Here is a 16417-nt window from a genome sequence, read left to right on the forward strand (position 1 = left end):
CACAATACAGGCACACATATCTGAGTTGAAGGCATGGAACTGCCTACAGAAAAAGGCAGGAGCCTGACTACCAGCACAGCCCCTGCTTCTTGTACTCAGAAGTCTCCCCATGAAGGACAAAAGGCTTTTGTGTTCCTTAGCATCAGCCTTGAGAGGATCCAGCTGGCAGAGTAACCTAAATCATCTGAATCGCAAAGAACAGCAGCTGACCTTAATGTGAGTGTGGGTGCACAGCCCAGTCCCTGCCTGCCCTGGCCTCTCCCCCACTCCCTAATGGGGTTTTTTCTTTCTACTCTTTTCAGGTCACTAGGAAACAAGGACCTGGCCTTTTCAAATCTTCCCTTTAAGCAATTCCCAGCAAAATGGGTTTGCAGCAGAGCTCTGTGTTGATGTGCACAGCCCCCTGTTGCGAGAGGCATGGCTGCAATGTCTCAGAGTCCCACTCTGCATTGCCTCTCCAGCCCTGTGGGGTTATTTCAGTTTTTCTTTCAAAATGTGTTTCCTGTACTGAGATGTGGCTCTAAGCACTGCACTGAGACACAGATTTCTGTATCCTGAGGGCAACAGGCATATTTTCTTTATAACTCCTAATGTGATATGAAGCAGGGCAGTGGGTAAAGAGTTAATCTTCTGCAAAATCTGTAAAGATCAGAGCAGAACAAAATGAATGTGGGCTACCATGCTGCCTCCACAAGCTAAAAAGTATTCAAAGGCACAATCGTGAAACGTAATCTAAATTAATAAGTAACTGGAGTAGTGATGGCCTGAAGTAACCCGATGCCAGCATTATGAATGGTTCTGGCCATGCTTTCCTAATTATGCCCTCTCTTTTAACTCTTTTTTATCTCCTGGTTTGCCACTTTCTTCCTCTGTTTTGGCCATTCCCATGCCAAAGCAGAAAGGATGAAGGGCAGCCTGAGAGGAAGCTTTCAACTACCAGCTGCTGATGGATGAGCTGTAGGGTTGCAAGATGGGGTCAGATTCCAAGTGTCCATTAACTGCCTCTCTCAAATCACCTATGGAAAGCACAAACACTTTCTACCAGCTCTTAACGTGCTGACAGATGGGCTCTGGCCAGCCTTGCCACAGCACATTAAGGACCTATTGCTCCTCATCTCCAGCTCCCTGCCCCAGTGGAAGCTTTTGCCTGCATCCTGGTTGCTCCTGAAGTGTTGAAGTTGCACCAAAAACAGGGCTGGGGTTAAAGGGAAGGCACTGGGCTTGAGCTCCTGCAGCTGTGGCACAGACACATCTTCCCCTGCATCCGGTGCTGCTGCAAGGATTAGTCACCGGCAATCAGGCAGGGTTAGCTTAGGGTAGTAAATTCCTCTGGGCCAAGTAGAGCCTCCAGGCCTTGACTGTCAGCCCCTGAAGAGCTGTGATTTTTTCCTGTGGATGATCTCAGCTCAATGGACTTAGAGATTGGATCTGCTCCTGTGACCTTTTTCAGCACAAGCTGTTTGCTGAAATCAACCAGGACATTTCAGGTGGGAAGGGATTGCTCCCATGGAGTAAAGACTGGGAACAGGGGTAGCAGAGATTTCTCCTGATGTTCTTTGATGAGAGGCATTTTTCTCAACTTGCTCTTTTTGGCATTAAAACTATACATTAATTGAAACAAAGTGCAATGAGACCTGAATCAGTGACCCATTTCTCCCATTTTTGTTAAAAGGTAGATACACATCAAATATTAAGCAAGAGCTGGAAGATCTCTGTGCCACTGTCTGCAGCCAGCTTCCTGTTGTGTTACATGTCACAATTTGTTATTAAAATCAGATACACAGACCTGGTAGACATGGGAGGATTGCTGAATGACCTCAGTACACTGCTGCTAATCTCCACACACAGATGCAGCGGAGTTGTGACTTCCCCAAACATTAAATTGAACAAAAAATGGCCTCCTATGTACTCCAAAATGAGCAGGTGAGTAGGAAGATTCTGAGTTCCTGAGCTGTCCTGCATGACCTGGGATGACCAGAGTGTTTCTTCTTTGCAAGGTCTGTCACCACATTGCCATTCCTTCCCAGCAGTGCCAGAGCTGGCTGGATGAAGGCAATCTACACAGAGCAGATGAGACTTCATGTGCTGTATGGAAGAGCATGCTCGGAGAAGAAGAGCAAGTAAAGTTAGGCCTGCTCCAAGAAGAAAGTGTGCCAGCCTAGGGGTTTTTTTTGGTAATGTAGTCAAAAGTCTCTGAGAAGTAATGACCAGCACATAGAATAGCCTTCCCATGGTGTTTAGGTAGAAGAATATTTTTATCAAAGTTAGTAAGAAGCCTGGTTGAATGCAACTTATTCACTATTTCAAAGAGCAGACATGGATGCTGAGCACCCTCCTTGCCCCAAGCCAGCTGGGTACCCAGATGATTTGGCATCCCCTTCTCTGGTGAAAAAAAGCCCTGGACTTTGCAATCTGGAGTTGAAACAGCTGGATCTCCCTGAGGCCACTGTACAATGGGTTTTGTAAGAGGTGACTGTGGAAGGAATCTCATGTCCTGACTCCACCCCACCAGCAAGCACGCTATAACAAAGCAAGAAACAAAGTGTTCCAGGTTATAAAATGTCCACTGCCTACCGCTTCCCGCAGGCACAGTTTCTTTAGCTCTTCCAAGCGCTGGCGCAGTGTCTCTTCCAAAGCTTCTTGCCTGGACTTCAGTGCAGCCAGCATGTCTTTCTTGGCAGACTGAGAACTGTCTGACTCTTGGGAACCTGTCAATAAACAATGATTTCACTAGGCCAGCTGACAGAATACACATCTGGAGTGCTTGTAATTTTACCAAAGCCTGGACACAGTCCTTCCAAAAAGAAATTGGACTACGACATGAAGCAGGTGTTACCCAGTCATGTTTGTTTACAGCAAATCCCTAATGTTTAAGCTAACAGTCAGAGATTCAACAGTGGAGCACATAAAGACATTTGTAATCATTTTCTGGAAAAATAAAAGCAGTAAAATAAGATCTTAGAGGAAACCCATATACAACTCCCATGAAAGCTCTCAATGGCAAAGTACAGTTTACAAAGCCCTGGAGATTCATTTTTTGGAAATTAAGTCTAGGAGAAACCATTTGACAGTACAGCCTACTTCTTAAGAATTGCAATTATCCTAGTAGCAAACATGTAATTCAATCCACTTACAGGACCTGTTCTATGAAAAACTGTAATGGAACAAAATTACCTAGCAAGATTCCCGTAAAATACACCAGAAAACCCCAACCATAGCTCCTTCTGGGATAGTAGCTGATTCTTGTGAAGATATAGGTTGAGATATTTAACTGCATGTCCAAAAGACTTGGCTTTTCAAATGGCAATTACCAGCAACTCCCACTGAAGTAGGCTGGTGCATTAAATCAGACTCTGTTGCTCAGATGTCATGACAATATTTGTAATTTCAGCTCTTCAGGGGAACTTCTTGATGAAGTAACCTCATCCTTTGTCACTACGTTTCCCCCATATACAATAAAGGATGGATATTCTCCTTATCCCTCCTTTTGCTGCTGGTGTATCAATACAAACATTTTTTTTACAACAGTGACCCGTTTCCTGCCCCTCTCGAGCAATGGCACAGAGAAAGCAGACCATTATTATCTGCAGGATTCAGACACAACATGGAATTTTCTGTGCACCTGTCATCAGATGGGGATTAGAGGTGACTCCTAGATATATTTGCAGCTTGGCCTCCATGCATTCAGTGAAAACACCCAGCCCAAGGAGGTTGAAAAAGCTGTTATTTCACAGAGTTTTGGAAGGAATCTGGGAACAATTCTTTATTTTGGCAGCAAAACAGTGAAATTTGTGCTTTCAGCTTCATCTTTCACTGCTACTACTCCAGCAGACCATTAAAGCTAAACTGAAAGAGGATTGAAGACAAAAATTGCCACAAATCAGTTCTGCATTGGCTCAGGGGGTGCAGAGAATCCCACAGATCTTTTCCACAAGTATTTTCTGCAGTTTTCATGAAGGAAGATAGTTGGCATTTATTCAATGGAACACCATTCTGCTTCCTTAAACCTTTCACTGGGCTGTCCTGAAGTGGGGGTGATGGAAGAGATCTCACTAAAGATCAGCCAGGCTGAGCATTATCAGACAAAGGAGGAGAACTTCACAGTAAGGTGCTTGTGTAATTGCTGTAATCATCCTCATTTTATTTGTGTTTGTCCTCGTAAAGCAACAAAACTCAAGTCTGCAGACACATCTGTGCTGGAAGAACTTGATGGGACCTTCTAGAGGAGCCCTGTATTTGCACTGGTAGGGAAACTCCTCTCCAGCACTTAGTAATTCTTAATAGTAACCCTGGTGAGCAGTTACTAGCAAAACTGAACTGCTGAATTTCTTCATGGACTTGTCAACAAACTGCTGAGTCCCGGTAAAAAGCTGCTCATGATTCCAGCAGATGTTTTGAACCTTTTTCTCTTCTTTTATGACAACTTAAATGACCTATGTTTTCCTTTCAACTGCTCTTCCCCTTTCCTTCCTCTTTCGGCTCCATACCTCCACTCCAGCCTCGGATTTATTTTTAAAAGCTATTCTTTTTTGCTGTGTGGGTTGCCACAGCAGCTACACAGAAATATTTACAAGCATATGAACAGCCTGGCCAGACCCCTGTGCTGATTCGGGGTATGCCCACAAGAAGGAAACAAAAGGTTTCTGGCTGAGCTGGTAGGGACCCAAATCAAGCCCAGATAGTTCACAGCATCTGCTCCAGCTGTGCTTTCCCTGTGTGAGAGCCATGCTGGTCTCAACCCTGACACAATTGGTGCACATTTTGTCCACTGAGTGCCCATTTTGCCATCTTTTTCACTGGTTCCAAAAAGCAAAGGAACTGGAGGGGACCTGGAAGTGCACTATCACATTCTGAGTGAAGCAATGGGGTTACTGCTGAAACAAACCAAAGTCATCCACTCACTGGCACTAATTTTTGGTTTTGAATTTTTATCTAAAAGCTGAATTATTTTGTAGTGTATTATTAGATTTTTATGGGCTGAATTCTCTGCTTGCTCTCATGGGTGAAAAGCACACGGAAACTTGGTCAGTCAAGAGAACCACACCTGTATGAGATGACTGTAAATGAGCAGAGAATAGTGTTTTGTATTGATGGGTGCCTATGGCTTCCATTAGAGGCTCTTTATTTATAAACATGTATCAATCCTTCCTTGAATAAGGCTGTGATCATAGATCCACTTCTAAACCCAGTGGCAACTGACCCAAAAATGTCAGGACAAATCAAAATACCGTAAAAACAACCAAGAAATAATCAAAGACCAGCACAAACCAAATCAAGCAGTTACTACCTTATCAGCCTTATAAGATATGGTCACTGAGTCATGGCTGCCCAGTGCCTTCCAAAGGTGATCACCAACAGAGAAAAATCAGTCCTGAGCGATCAGTCCTAACCCAAGAGGCTCTTGCTGCAACAGAAATGCTTAACTGGGAGGCTTTCTCAGGTGTTTTATCTCCCACAATTAGGGTTAATTCCTAATCTCCTAAAGGGAGAAATACTGCTGAAATAGATAATTTTCCTGTACAGCATTTGAACCTTTTTGTGAAAATTATCGTTCAGCCTCCTTCCCATTTGCAGTGCAAGGATTTACCAAACTCTGCATTTTAACGCACACTTCTGCAGAAACATTTGATGTCCCTAAAACAAAAAGGGTTGTGAAAATACACCAGGTAACAGGCACAGGGCCTTCTCTCTGGTGGGCACCAGGAACCTGCTGAACTGGGGGCTGGTTTTATGTGTATGTGCTCTTTCTTTCTTAGCACACAGGACGGGACACAGGTCTTGGTGACCTTAACGTCCACTTAATGCCCTACTAATTTGGAAACAGTACTCGTCTTCTGATACCTACACGGCCTCTCTGGGTGATTTTTTCATCCACTGACATTCAGGAGTACATGAGCTGAGAAATGCAGGGGGAACATGGTCCTTCCTGTCCAACTCCTTCTCCAGCAGAATTAATGGCTGAACCAATGCTAACAGGCTGAGTTCTGCTCACTTCTTTACTGGTGAGGTCAGGACAGTCTTGGTGATGTTGAAGGGGACATGCAGCACATGGGTCACACCTCTGAAGGACCTAGTCAAGTGTTATGCAGGTACAGGTCTGCTGGGGTCCAAGACAAGCCCTGCTTTAAAGCCTGCCAAAGGGGTGAGACCAGACACCACTTTGGAGAGAAAAGTCCTAAAGTGACTCACTGTTTGTCCCTATTTCCTCTACCTATTGTAGCAGAGTGGAGTCAGCTTGGAAAAGGGATAAATGAGAAGGACGAAAACAAGCAGCGAGAACAGATGGGATGCTGAAGAGCAGAGAGAGCCCAGTCTTGGTGACACCAGCTGTGAGGGGAGAGGAGAGGAGATGCAATAAGGTGGCTGAGCAGCAGCAAGGCAAAAGCACACAGGCATCTCTTTTTCTCATTCTCCAAGTCTCCTGCTCCAGGAAAAACACATCTAAATATGGCAAAGCCTTCACTCTACATCCGGCTGCTGGCTCCCCGTTTGGCTGAGGTCCCCGTGGAAGGCTGTCCCCTGAGCAGGGAGGGAAGTTTCCCCCACGCTCGCTCCGTGCCAGAGCCCGGGCTGACTCACTGCACCAGGATGTCAGCCCACAGCAACCAGCAGTCCCAGACAGCCCCTATCTCTGCTCTCTGCCCGACACGGAGGATTTCCTACGAGGGAGCTCGGCTGGAGCTGATCCACACAGGATGCTCCACTCAGATATCCTGCGGGCCGCTCGTCCTCGGCGGCCCCCGCGGGCCGGGCGGGCGCTGCTCATCCGCCCCAAGGCCCGCCGGGCCGGCCCAGCGCGGACACAGCCCGCCGGCCGCAGCGGGCGGGGCCGGGGAACTGGCGGGCTGGGCTCGTGTGGAGCTCTCAAGCGTAAACAGGCCCCTGCACAGGAAACCTCCGCTGCTGCAGAAGGAACGGGGCTCAGGGGCTGGAGGCTCCTTGAGTGCGCCTGCAGAGGGAAAGCAGAGATGCAGAAGGTAGTCTGGGGTTCAGCCCAGTGACTGCAGGGCTCCTCGCTAGCTTGGAGACCTGCAGGGCTCTGATGGCACAGACTCCAAGGGAAAAACCCACCTTAGAACTAACTTGGTTTTGTTCTGCTGGCTTTGATTTGGTTCCTGCCTGTGTGAAAGCAGAGCTTTCATTCACAGGCAAATCTTTGCCCAGAAGTCCAGGGATGGCCCACAGATCCTGAGCAGAAGGTCCCTGAGATAAATCCCAGCAGCCCACTGTCCTAGGGAGGTCCCTTCAGAGCCAAAATGAGGACAAAAGTTAGAGTCAGCTTGTCAGAAATGGAGTTTGGCATCAGAATTACAAATCTGCAGTGGACAGCCTGAGATCAAGAGCGTGGGAAAAATGGAGCAGCTGAGGCTTTGCTCTTGAATTGCTGTGATCATGAGGAAGCCACTTCCAGCGTAAGATTCCATCTCCCCTCTGCTGTCTCTTGAGACTATAAGTGGTGTGGGGCAGTGTCTGCCTTGTACTGCACAGCAGGATCTTCTCCAGACAGTGTGACAGCTGGAAGCAACAACAAACTTTTCCTTGCAGACTTGCTGCAAGCCCAGGGGAGACATGCCAGTTTTGGCATGCTCCTCATGGTGCTGACAGCCCCTCCAGTGAGGAGGAGTCAGATGGAGGGAGGAAATGACTACAAAAATTTTTCAGGAAAAGAAAAGACAGAATAGTGGGGAAGTGGGGGCAAACAGAGATTCAGTCCTGACCTTGTGATTTCGAGTCACTTGAGGTATTTATAGCCTGGAAGTCTACTGTGGCCACTTAATCATTTGCACTTATTCTCTCCAGTGTGCAGGCTGTACTGCGATAACCCATCATTGTTGTGGTTGTGTGCCGATAATCTTTGGCACAATGGGAGGAAACACAAAGCCTGGGACAGAGCCAATGACTGTGCCCAGTGGGACAGACAATGAATGCCCCCTCCCATCCAGTGGGACAGGGATGGGCCACCTCTACTGGCCAGGCTGAGGGAAGGGGATCTTGGAGCAGAGGGGTCTGAGTGTGGAAGCAATCCAGGGTTTCTAATTCCTTGGTACCTGACCTCTGCCAGACATCTTCTCTCAATACTCTCTTGTAGCTGCTTGTAGCTGCTGGAAGGCACACAGCAGCAGCAAACTCTGCAGCTCTCCTCAACATTTTGGGGAGAGCCCTGTCTTCCGAGCTGGCAGGATGTACAGGCAGCTCTGAAGAAAGGAACATGGAGGGAGCCATGCTTGCCTGGCCCACCAGCAGCACCTTGACAGAAACAGAGGTTCACACAGTGCTATGAGGGCACCCAGGTAGGCAAATCCACCTACCCAGGACTGAAGAAATTACTCACCTCAATGAACTCTGGGTGGGTCTAGTCATTAGTGCAATTCTGATGAGTCTACAAATCCTGTGCTCAGCCAGAAAGATGCAGGGAGCACAAAAGTACAGAAAGAAAAGCATGGGCAGCTCCCAGTTTGGAATTTCAGTATACTTAACCCTGATACATACTGGGCCTACACCAGCTTCCCTGGGCCTGATTTTTTGCCGGCTTTCACATGGCTACTGCTCTCTCCAGGTGTAAGAGCAGAAGCAGACCCCAGTGGTTTTTTTTCCAGGAACACAAAAACTGCATGTATTAACATGGAAACAGGATTACTACCAAGTAGCTGTCACAGACTTAGGAATGGTGCCCAGGAGGCTGAGATCTTGGAAAGACCTTAAGAACTTTCTCGGGGTACTTAATGTTATTTACTTTCCAGCAGGAGAGCTGAAAAAAATGCCAAACAAAGACTTCCAACAACCTGACACCCATCTGGGAGCAGCTGAGCTTCTGCAACTCCCCAAGCATGGGAGGTACAGACAGTGGATTGGGTACTTTGTCAGGAAGACCTCAGGAGCAGAAAGGCAACTCTGTTTGCAGGCGAGGCAAGGAATTGCACAGCAAGCAGCTCTGGAAGCACTCCACATTTTAACCCCTTGCTGAACATTTTCCAAGCAGGGTTTTAGCCATTTTCCAAGGATACAGTGATGCAAAGCTAATTACTACATCAGTGTGGGTTCAGTTTTAAAGCATTTTCATTCTTAGATGGGTTCTTCCTTTGCCCAAGCCTGAGAAGGTTATTCTCTGCTGTTACACATCTCAACACATTTGGTTTTGATAACTTGATGTGATGCTTAACAGAAGGTATTTAATTGTCTGAAACTGTTAATTACAGTGATACCAGAAACCTTGCCCTCCTGAAGAGCTCACCTAAGCAGCTTCAAGCTCTTTGCTAAACATCACCCCCTGCTTTAAGCTTGCAGTGACATTTGCAGTGAAAATTGACAAGCTGTTTTACACACAGCTTGCATGGTTCAGACTGACAGAAGAGTATCAAAGAGTCACAACCTCCCGTCCCCCTTCTCTAGTCCTTCTCTCCTCCTGCTCTAGCTCTCCTCTGCATCACCTTCCCTTGGGTTTCTCTCACACATGAAATCTTCCTCACACAGGAAAGTGCTCTGAGCCACAACAAGAAACCTTCAGGACCCTGACACTAGTTTGGTTGAGTGCTAGGGAATAGTTCTGTTGAGCTTGGACAGCAGCCAAATGCCAGTAACAGAGAGGCAAAGCAGATGTGCACTTGGTGAAGAAGACACCCTGTCTCAACAATGCTGAGGAACATCACCAGTTCCCAGCTTCAGTTTCCTTTGTGAGCTGCACTGGGTGACTGCTTCCCCACTCCTGGCTGGGCACTCCTTCACAAACCCATCTACCTCAAGGTAAGCTGGATACCAAGGGATATTTAGGGTAGAAATTGTGAAGAGTGACCACGTTTCAGCTGGAAATTGAGAGGTTGGAGATGACATCCTGGAGTCAAGGAGGAAACGAGTGGTGGTAAAGAGAGAGGGGGAGGCTGCTGCCTGTGCTGTTTGTGGAGCAATGTGCTGAGAGATGGACCACCACCTGGACAGACAGAAAGGGAAGTGACTTTCATTTCTGCAGTGCAGCTTCTGGCTGCTCCCCATTATACCAGGGCCATGGCCCTTCTCACCATACTCCCTCCAGTTACAGGACACAGGACCTACCTGATGACAGAAGACTCCCGCTGCTTCCGCTGATAATTTTGCCTTTACTCCCCATGTTGGCCAGCTTTGAGGTCTTGAGGGTTCCAGTTTCAGTCAGGTCAATTGCAATCTCACTCAGGCTTCTTGCAGCATGAATCTTGGACTGAAGGTGGACACAGCAGTTAGTAATGATCTAACGCCTCTTGAAAGCTCACAGAAGGAAAAAGACCTTTTGCTGTGGCAGGAAACAGGCCTCCACAGAAAACTTGGATTATTTTACAAGAATAGAAGCAACCTGGCACAGTATTCACTGCTGTACTTTATACATTCTTAAGTGGGTACAATTCTGGCATCGCTTCCTGTTGTTTGGGTTTTTCTCTGCTTTGCCATGCACATTTTTCTCTCTTAAACAAAGAATGTATGGAGTCACTGTTTTACCACATACAATAAGAAACCTTCAGAAATGCCATCATAGTAACCTGCTGAAAAGCTCAAAGGCTAAAGACCATCTCTAGCATCTAAAGGAAGCCAGAAAGGGCCTTCACAAACCAGCAATAAGCTTTGGAACAAAACACAGTAAGGACATGCCTTAAATGGACTGTCATGAGAAGCTGGAAGAAAATACTGACAGGAAAACACATTCAGATTATTGTCCCTATGCAGTGCCCCTACTGTGAGGGACCTCTTCAAAGCATTAACATTACTCTGGTAGGAAACAACAGCCAGCCCAGCTCAGTGACTGGCCACATTAGGGCATGACCATTGTTCCCCACCAAATGTCAACAAGATTGCAATTTGTAATTACAAGAAAGTAAATAATGCGTAGTATGTAAACCTATAGAATAGAATAGAATAGAATAGAATAGAATAGAATAGAATAGAATAGAATAGAATATTTCAGCTGGAATGGACCTCCAACAGTCATCTCAGCCCACTGCTCAAATCTTACAAACCCTGTGCTTCTGAGCTTCAATTAATCTGTCCTTGCAGGGCCACTGACCTGCAATTTTAATTCCCCAGAACTCAGAAAGCTGTTGGCCCATTTTGCCAAGACTCTCCAACTGCAAGAAGAGTTTTATCCAAAAGGGGATGAAGCCTCAGTTTAAGATTACTTGAGCATTCACCTTGGCACCTTCTGAAGGCCAGAAGAGACTGAGCCCTGGCCATACAGCTCAGGGGATGGGCACCTCATTACTGTGCTAACAAATCAAAGCTGATTGATGTCCACAAAGCAGGGTGTGATCTGTTCCCACTGGAAATAACATGAAACAGGACAACAAGGAATGCTTGTTACAATGGGATTTTCAGTGTTACTTCACATCTTCAGGGAGAAGAAACCATTCCAACAAGAACAACCTGAATTGAGGGCTAAGTGCTCACCACTGAGCTTCTTAGTTCTGTTACTGATGTGCTGTGGGGCTTTGGGTAAGACACTAAAAGTTAAATTCTTAGTGATTCCCGCCTCTGTTTGCATATCAGTGAAATAATAAGGGAAGGAAAATGTCTCCCTGTAGCACACTGTATTTTTAAGATTAATTTAAGACTGCAAACGAAGACAGCACTGGGAAGGCCTTACACTAAAAACACCCTCAGAAGTATTATCATAATTTAATAATCTTGGGTATTCATAGGCTCCATTCAGTGGCTGAGGTACCCAAATGCTCCACAAGTTTATTTCCACAACAACCAATACCAGGGTATGTGTTCTCACTTGTTTCCAAGAGTGAACAGTGCAGTCCTCGTGAGTGCCGAGGCTGAACTACCTGACAGGATATCAGAGCAGATCACTCAACCAGTACTCTTCAACTAATGTTGCAACCAGTTAGACACTTCCCATTTCCAGCAGTTCCTCCCCAAGATCAGCCCCAGGAGAAGGACAGCACTCTTTAGCTTCTTGGATCAGATGTTTCTGGTCAGAAACAAGGCCTGTGAAACATCTTCTTCAAATAGTTCTGGAAGGTTAATTCCAGGTGAAGAGGAAAATCACTGCTTTTATCTAATGAGATTTCCTTCTATTGAAGTCTTGATAAGGAGCCTAAGCATGAAGTGCTGTCTTGCTGCAATGCCAGACCTTTGGAGGTGACAAGCCTTCCAAGTGCCTTTGTCCTGCTGATAAATCCCCTGCAGGTAAATATATGCTGTATAACCCTATGTATATGTAGGGTTATGTATACTTTGTATAAGCCCAGGAACACCTATGTTGATCAAACCCAGTGTCTTGCCTGACCCAACACACTGAGTCCTGGCAGTGGTTGCCTCAGAAAGGCACAAACCCCAAGTCTGCAAGGATAGATCCATCCCTCCTGCTCCATGAGGCAGTGGTTTTCCTGTTTTTGTAGGACAGTTACAGCAAGCAGCCCTGCAGTTTATTTCTGCTCATTTTCAAAATGCAAATGAGGGCACACTCTGGCCCTACCTGTCTGACTGGGCACCAAGCAATGTGCTGAGTGAAGGCAATGTGACTGCTGGATGCTGTTGTGGTCCTGGCCAAGCCAGCAGTGGCTGGAAGTGTACCCTATGGAGGGCAAACAAAAAGGTGATATAAGACCAAAGCCTGGCATCCCTGGAGCCAGGAGAGAGGAAAAACAAACCAGCAGACAGGATTGGCAGGGCAGAGTGAACTTCCTCTGCAGAGGGTACAATTCAAACCTGCAGAAACCATAGAAGAAGATTTTAGATCCAATCACAGTTGTAGTAATGGTGCCCTGCACTGAACAGTGCAGATGAAACATCTCCTGAAAGGAATGGGGTTAATTTCCCTTGCTGCTCAGTCCCTGCTGCCTCTGCTGCCTACAGCAATGCCAGTCAGCGTTGGGTGGTCTCGTGCATTGGACAGGCTCTCAGCAGCAGCAGGAATCAGAGCAACAGCTCATTTCACACAGGCCACTGAGCAGCAGCCCGTGCGGGCTGTGTGCTGCAGCACAGCGCTGCAAAGCTGGGCTACACCCCATTAGTGCTCCCCCGAGCCCCACAGTCCCTCCAGGCTCAGAAGTTTTACAGCACTTAACGCAGACCTGCCAAGTCCCATTTACAGGGAGGAAGATTGGCTCATTCATGAGTCATTTCAAAGCATGGGGCCAAACTGATCCCCAGTGCTGTTCTGACAGGGTCAGAGGGTGAAGAAAAATCCCTAAGTGAAATGAGGAAGAAGATGGACACTAGGGATGAATTTATCCATCTTGCAGTGATGGGGCTTTGCTGGAGGTCATTTTTTGAAACCCTTGGCCTATTTTCTACCAGTTCATTCAGCCAAAAAGCCTTGCACTTGGAGGAACATAGTGTTGAAAATTCCCACAGAATGGGACTTCTCAAGGTTTCTAGGCCAAGTGTTTGATTGACTCAGTGCAGTCAACAGAGCAAAGACATGCCTTCGAGTCCTGCTGCATCTGTCCCCTAAAAAAAAAGGAAGCTGACAGGAGCTCTGCGCGCTGACAAGCTCACTTGGGAAACTGGGGATCTTTTCAGTCTCCACGTTATGCTTCGATTGCAGGGAGAGAGAGACAGATCAGCAGGGAACAAGATGCTGGGAACCCGGTGAGCTGGCAGGAGTTCAACATGGAGTGAGGCTGCAGAAACGGCTGGGACCTCGCTTGCAAAAGGGTCAGAATCCAGGCAAAGAGGATTTTATTTCTTTTTTAAATCAAGTGAAGGGTTTTCTTTCCAGTGGAGCTGTTGGTCCAGATCCAACTGGTGCCCAGTTATGTGAGGAGCAGACTTCAGGCTTTCTTTATCACTATGTCACATCTCCTGCCATCTAATCTACATCACTGTAGCACAGGCTCAGCTGTGCAGTGAGCTCCAGCAGGCTTTTTCCTCTAAGTTTGTTTTTATTTTTCTTTCTTTTGTCAAAATTATATGAAATGCCAAGTTTGGACATGAAAGGAAGGAATATCTAAGTTTTGCTTTGAAGTTGAGGATTCAATTGAAGTGGGGCCTGAAATTTAAGGGGCTGCAAACCCATGCGACCTGAAACTCAATAAATGTTTGTCTAGGCCCCTGAGAGCTGAACCAAAGTCATTTCACATCAACCCACTCTGGGATATGATTCACTAGTTTTCCAAAGCGAAGCTCATATGAGCACTGTGTCCCTGAAGTGACCAGCAGAATGAACTGAACAGATCAATTAAAATTGATGGATCTATCAGTATTGACAGTGTCATGTCAAAGATGAGGACAACAGATGAAAATATCTGTTCCCTTAAGAGAAAGGGATGAAAATATTTGTATGCCTTAACTTCAAAGCCTCAGCACGACCACTGGGATTATTGTGACAAAGCATGCTGACATGGTCACAGACGTGACAGGTTGACAAATGAGGGCTGGTGGGTGGTGCTGCCTGTAGGAGTGTGAGAGAGGGGAGATAAAATTGAAACACAATCTGCCAACAACAAAAGGAGTCACTGAAGGAAGTCCTGGGTGTTTCAGAGACTCAGTTTCTTAGCAAAGAAATGGGAGGAGGAGGAGGGAATCTCCTTTTGTTTGTTGATTGCTTGTGACCTAAATACCTTGCAGGTAGATCAGCAAATCCATCTGGCTAAAAGTAAAGAAAAATAAACTTCTATTTGCTTGAAATTTATCTCTGAGTTGACAGATAGGACTATGCAGTGCCCTGATGGTCCTGAGCAGAGCAGGGGGACGGGAAAGCTTCCCTTAGTATCAATGAGTATGCAATTTTGTCTGTATTTACAGCTGGCACTTAGGCAGGGTTGGGAAGTTAGCTGCATCCCTAAATTCAATACAGCAACTAAGGTGTAACCTGGATTTTTGCATTAGATGAGACATGGCCAAAGTGAGTGCAACCATGTCCAGGGCATCCAAAAGTCCTACCCACTCTACAATAAAGTCACAGAGCTTAAGGGGGAAAGTGATGTCAGAAGGGCTTAGAACAAGTGGGACTAACGGCACACTCATGGCCCTCCACATTATTCCAGAAAGCCAACTTGATTAATTTAACTGGCAGAAAAAATAATGCACTAAAGAAAAGCAGGAAAAAGAAATATTTTTCTGCCAGTTTAATGGGCTGAACTGGCTTATGAAAGGACTTGATAGGGCCAGGGCCTGAGCAAGGAATGAAGCAGCCCCAGCCTGAAAATGCATGCAGTGCTTTCAACAATAGCAAGATATTAAGATTGTTTCAGGCATTTGAAGGATCATCACCTGCACATTGTTTCAGGCATTTGAAGGATCATCACCTGCACATTCTGCCATTTCACCAGAGATGAGGACCAATGCAGGTACCCACTCAACACAGACTCTGTCTTCTCTGTGAAGCTTTACACCAGCATGCTCATATGGAGAGGGAAGTCTGCATGAGAAGTCTTTTCTGTGTGTCAAAGTAAACTCAAAGTGATCAAAGCGATCTCCTGCTGCTCTGGGTAAGCCTAAAATTACTGATGAAAGGAATTAAGAGGGAGAACATACACTCCTCTGATTTCGAGGTGGTTTCTTTTGTGCATTGCATGGCCCTTTGTGCAGCACCAGTTTGCAATAGCTCCTTGTACAGCCGGGCTGTCAAGCCTCCTGCTCCCCTCCTAAAATAATGTCCCTACTCCTCCTTTCTAGGAAAATACAGTAGTAGAAATCAAGGGACAGCAAGAAGAATCCAGAGACAGTTGTAGGTTGTGAAGCTACTTTGAGCTCAGTTACTGGAAGCTGCTCGAACTTTATGACAGACATGGAAGACGTGGAAACCATCCAGACAGGGATGGTGACCCTATCTGCTTGCTAACAATGGCTCCTTCAATTTGGCCACAGTTCAATACAACCTTTGCCTGAATCCTTACTCGCATAGGCATGCATTCAATACAAATTTTCTCAATCTGGTCAGGACTTCAGAATCTTCAGTCGATTTGCCTTTTTTTTTGATCTTGAGTGGAAAGGGAGGGCAGGAAAGAAGCCACTGTCTGGACTTGATGTGGCTGGGACTGTGGGGAGTGAGAAGGATTCACCCACCACAACTGGAACTTTCCATGCCTACCTTGCTTTGCTTCCTGTCCAGGTAGAATTGATGTTGACTAATGGCCATAGCCCAGATAGACTTTATTAATGCTGGACAGGCGTACCACGTGTGCACAGCAATGCCACTATGCCCAAAAGTCCTCCTGGTCACAGATGCCCTGGAGAGGAGAAAAGAATGAACAGGGGTTACACAAAGGTTTCACCAGATTGCTTTCTGTGGCAGAACCTGTCACAGATCTCATAGTAAAAATTTCTGTCTTTACTGTGTACACCCTTGTGTTAATGGGAAAAAATGCTTAGAAACCAGTAATAAATATCTAATCAAGCCAGGAGAGCATTTATTTCAAGTATCTCCTCAAGATAGCAAGCTCCAGAGGACTAACAGCAAGGATCATCCAGTTTGTCCAGCTCAGACTGTACCCCTGGATTTCGC

At 46.2% G+C, this 16417-nt stretch overlaps 1 protein-coding gene across 7 annotated transcripts in view; it reads right to left on the reverse strand.

Annotated features, from left to right (window-relative positions):
* Positions 1-16417, reverse strand: part of FRMD4A (FERM domain containing 4A) — a 357979-nt gene that overhangs the window by 18164 nt on the left and 323398 nt on the right. For all 7 annotated transcript variants that reach the window (XM_066182742.1, XM_066182743.1, XM_066182745.1 and 4 more), the window contains 3 exons: positions 16004-16142; positions 10048-10189; positions 2575-2708 (listed from right to left, as the gene is read on the reverse strand). In XM_066182742.1, coding sequence (XP_066038839.1) covers positions 2575-2708; positions 10048-10189; positions 16004-16142 — 415 coding nt within the window. The remainder of the gene's footprint in view (positions 1-2574; positions 2709-10047; positions 10190-16003; positions 16143-16417) is intronic.

The sequence above is a fragment of the Chamaea fasciata genome, unplaced genomic scaffold (assembly GCF_029207755.1).
Source record: "Chamaea fasciata isolate MVZ Bird 193981 ecotype frontalis unplaced genomic scaffold, bChaFas1.0.hap1 SCAF_5, whole genome shotgun sequence".
Taxonomy (NCBI): Eukaryota; Metazoa; Chordata; class Aves; order Passeriformes; family Sylviidae; genus Chamaea; species Chamaea fasciata.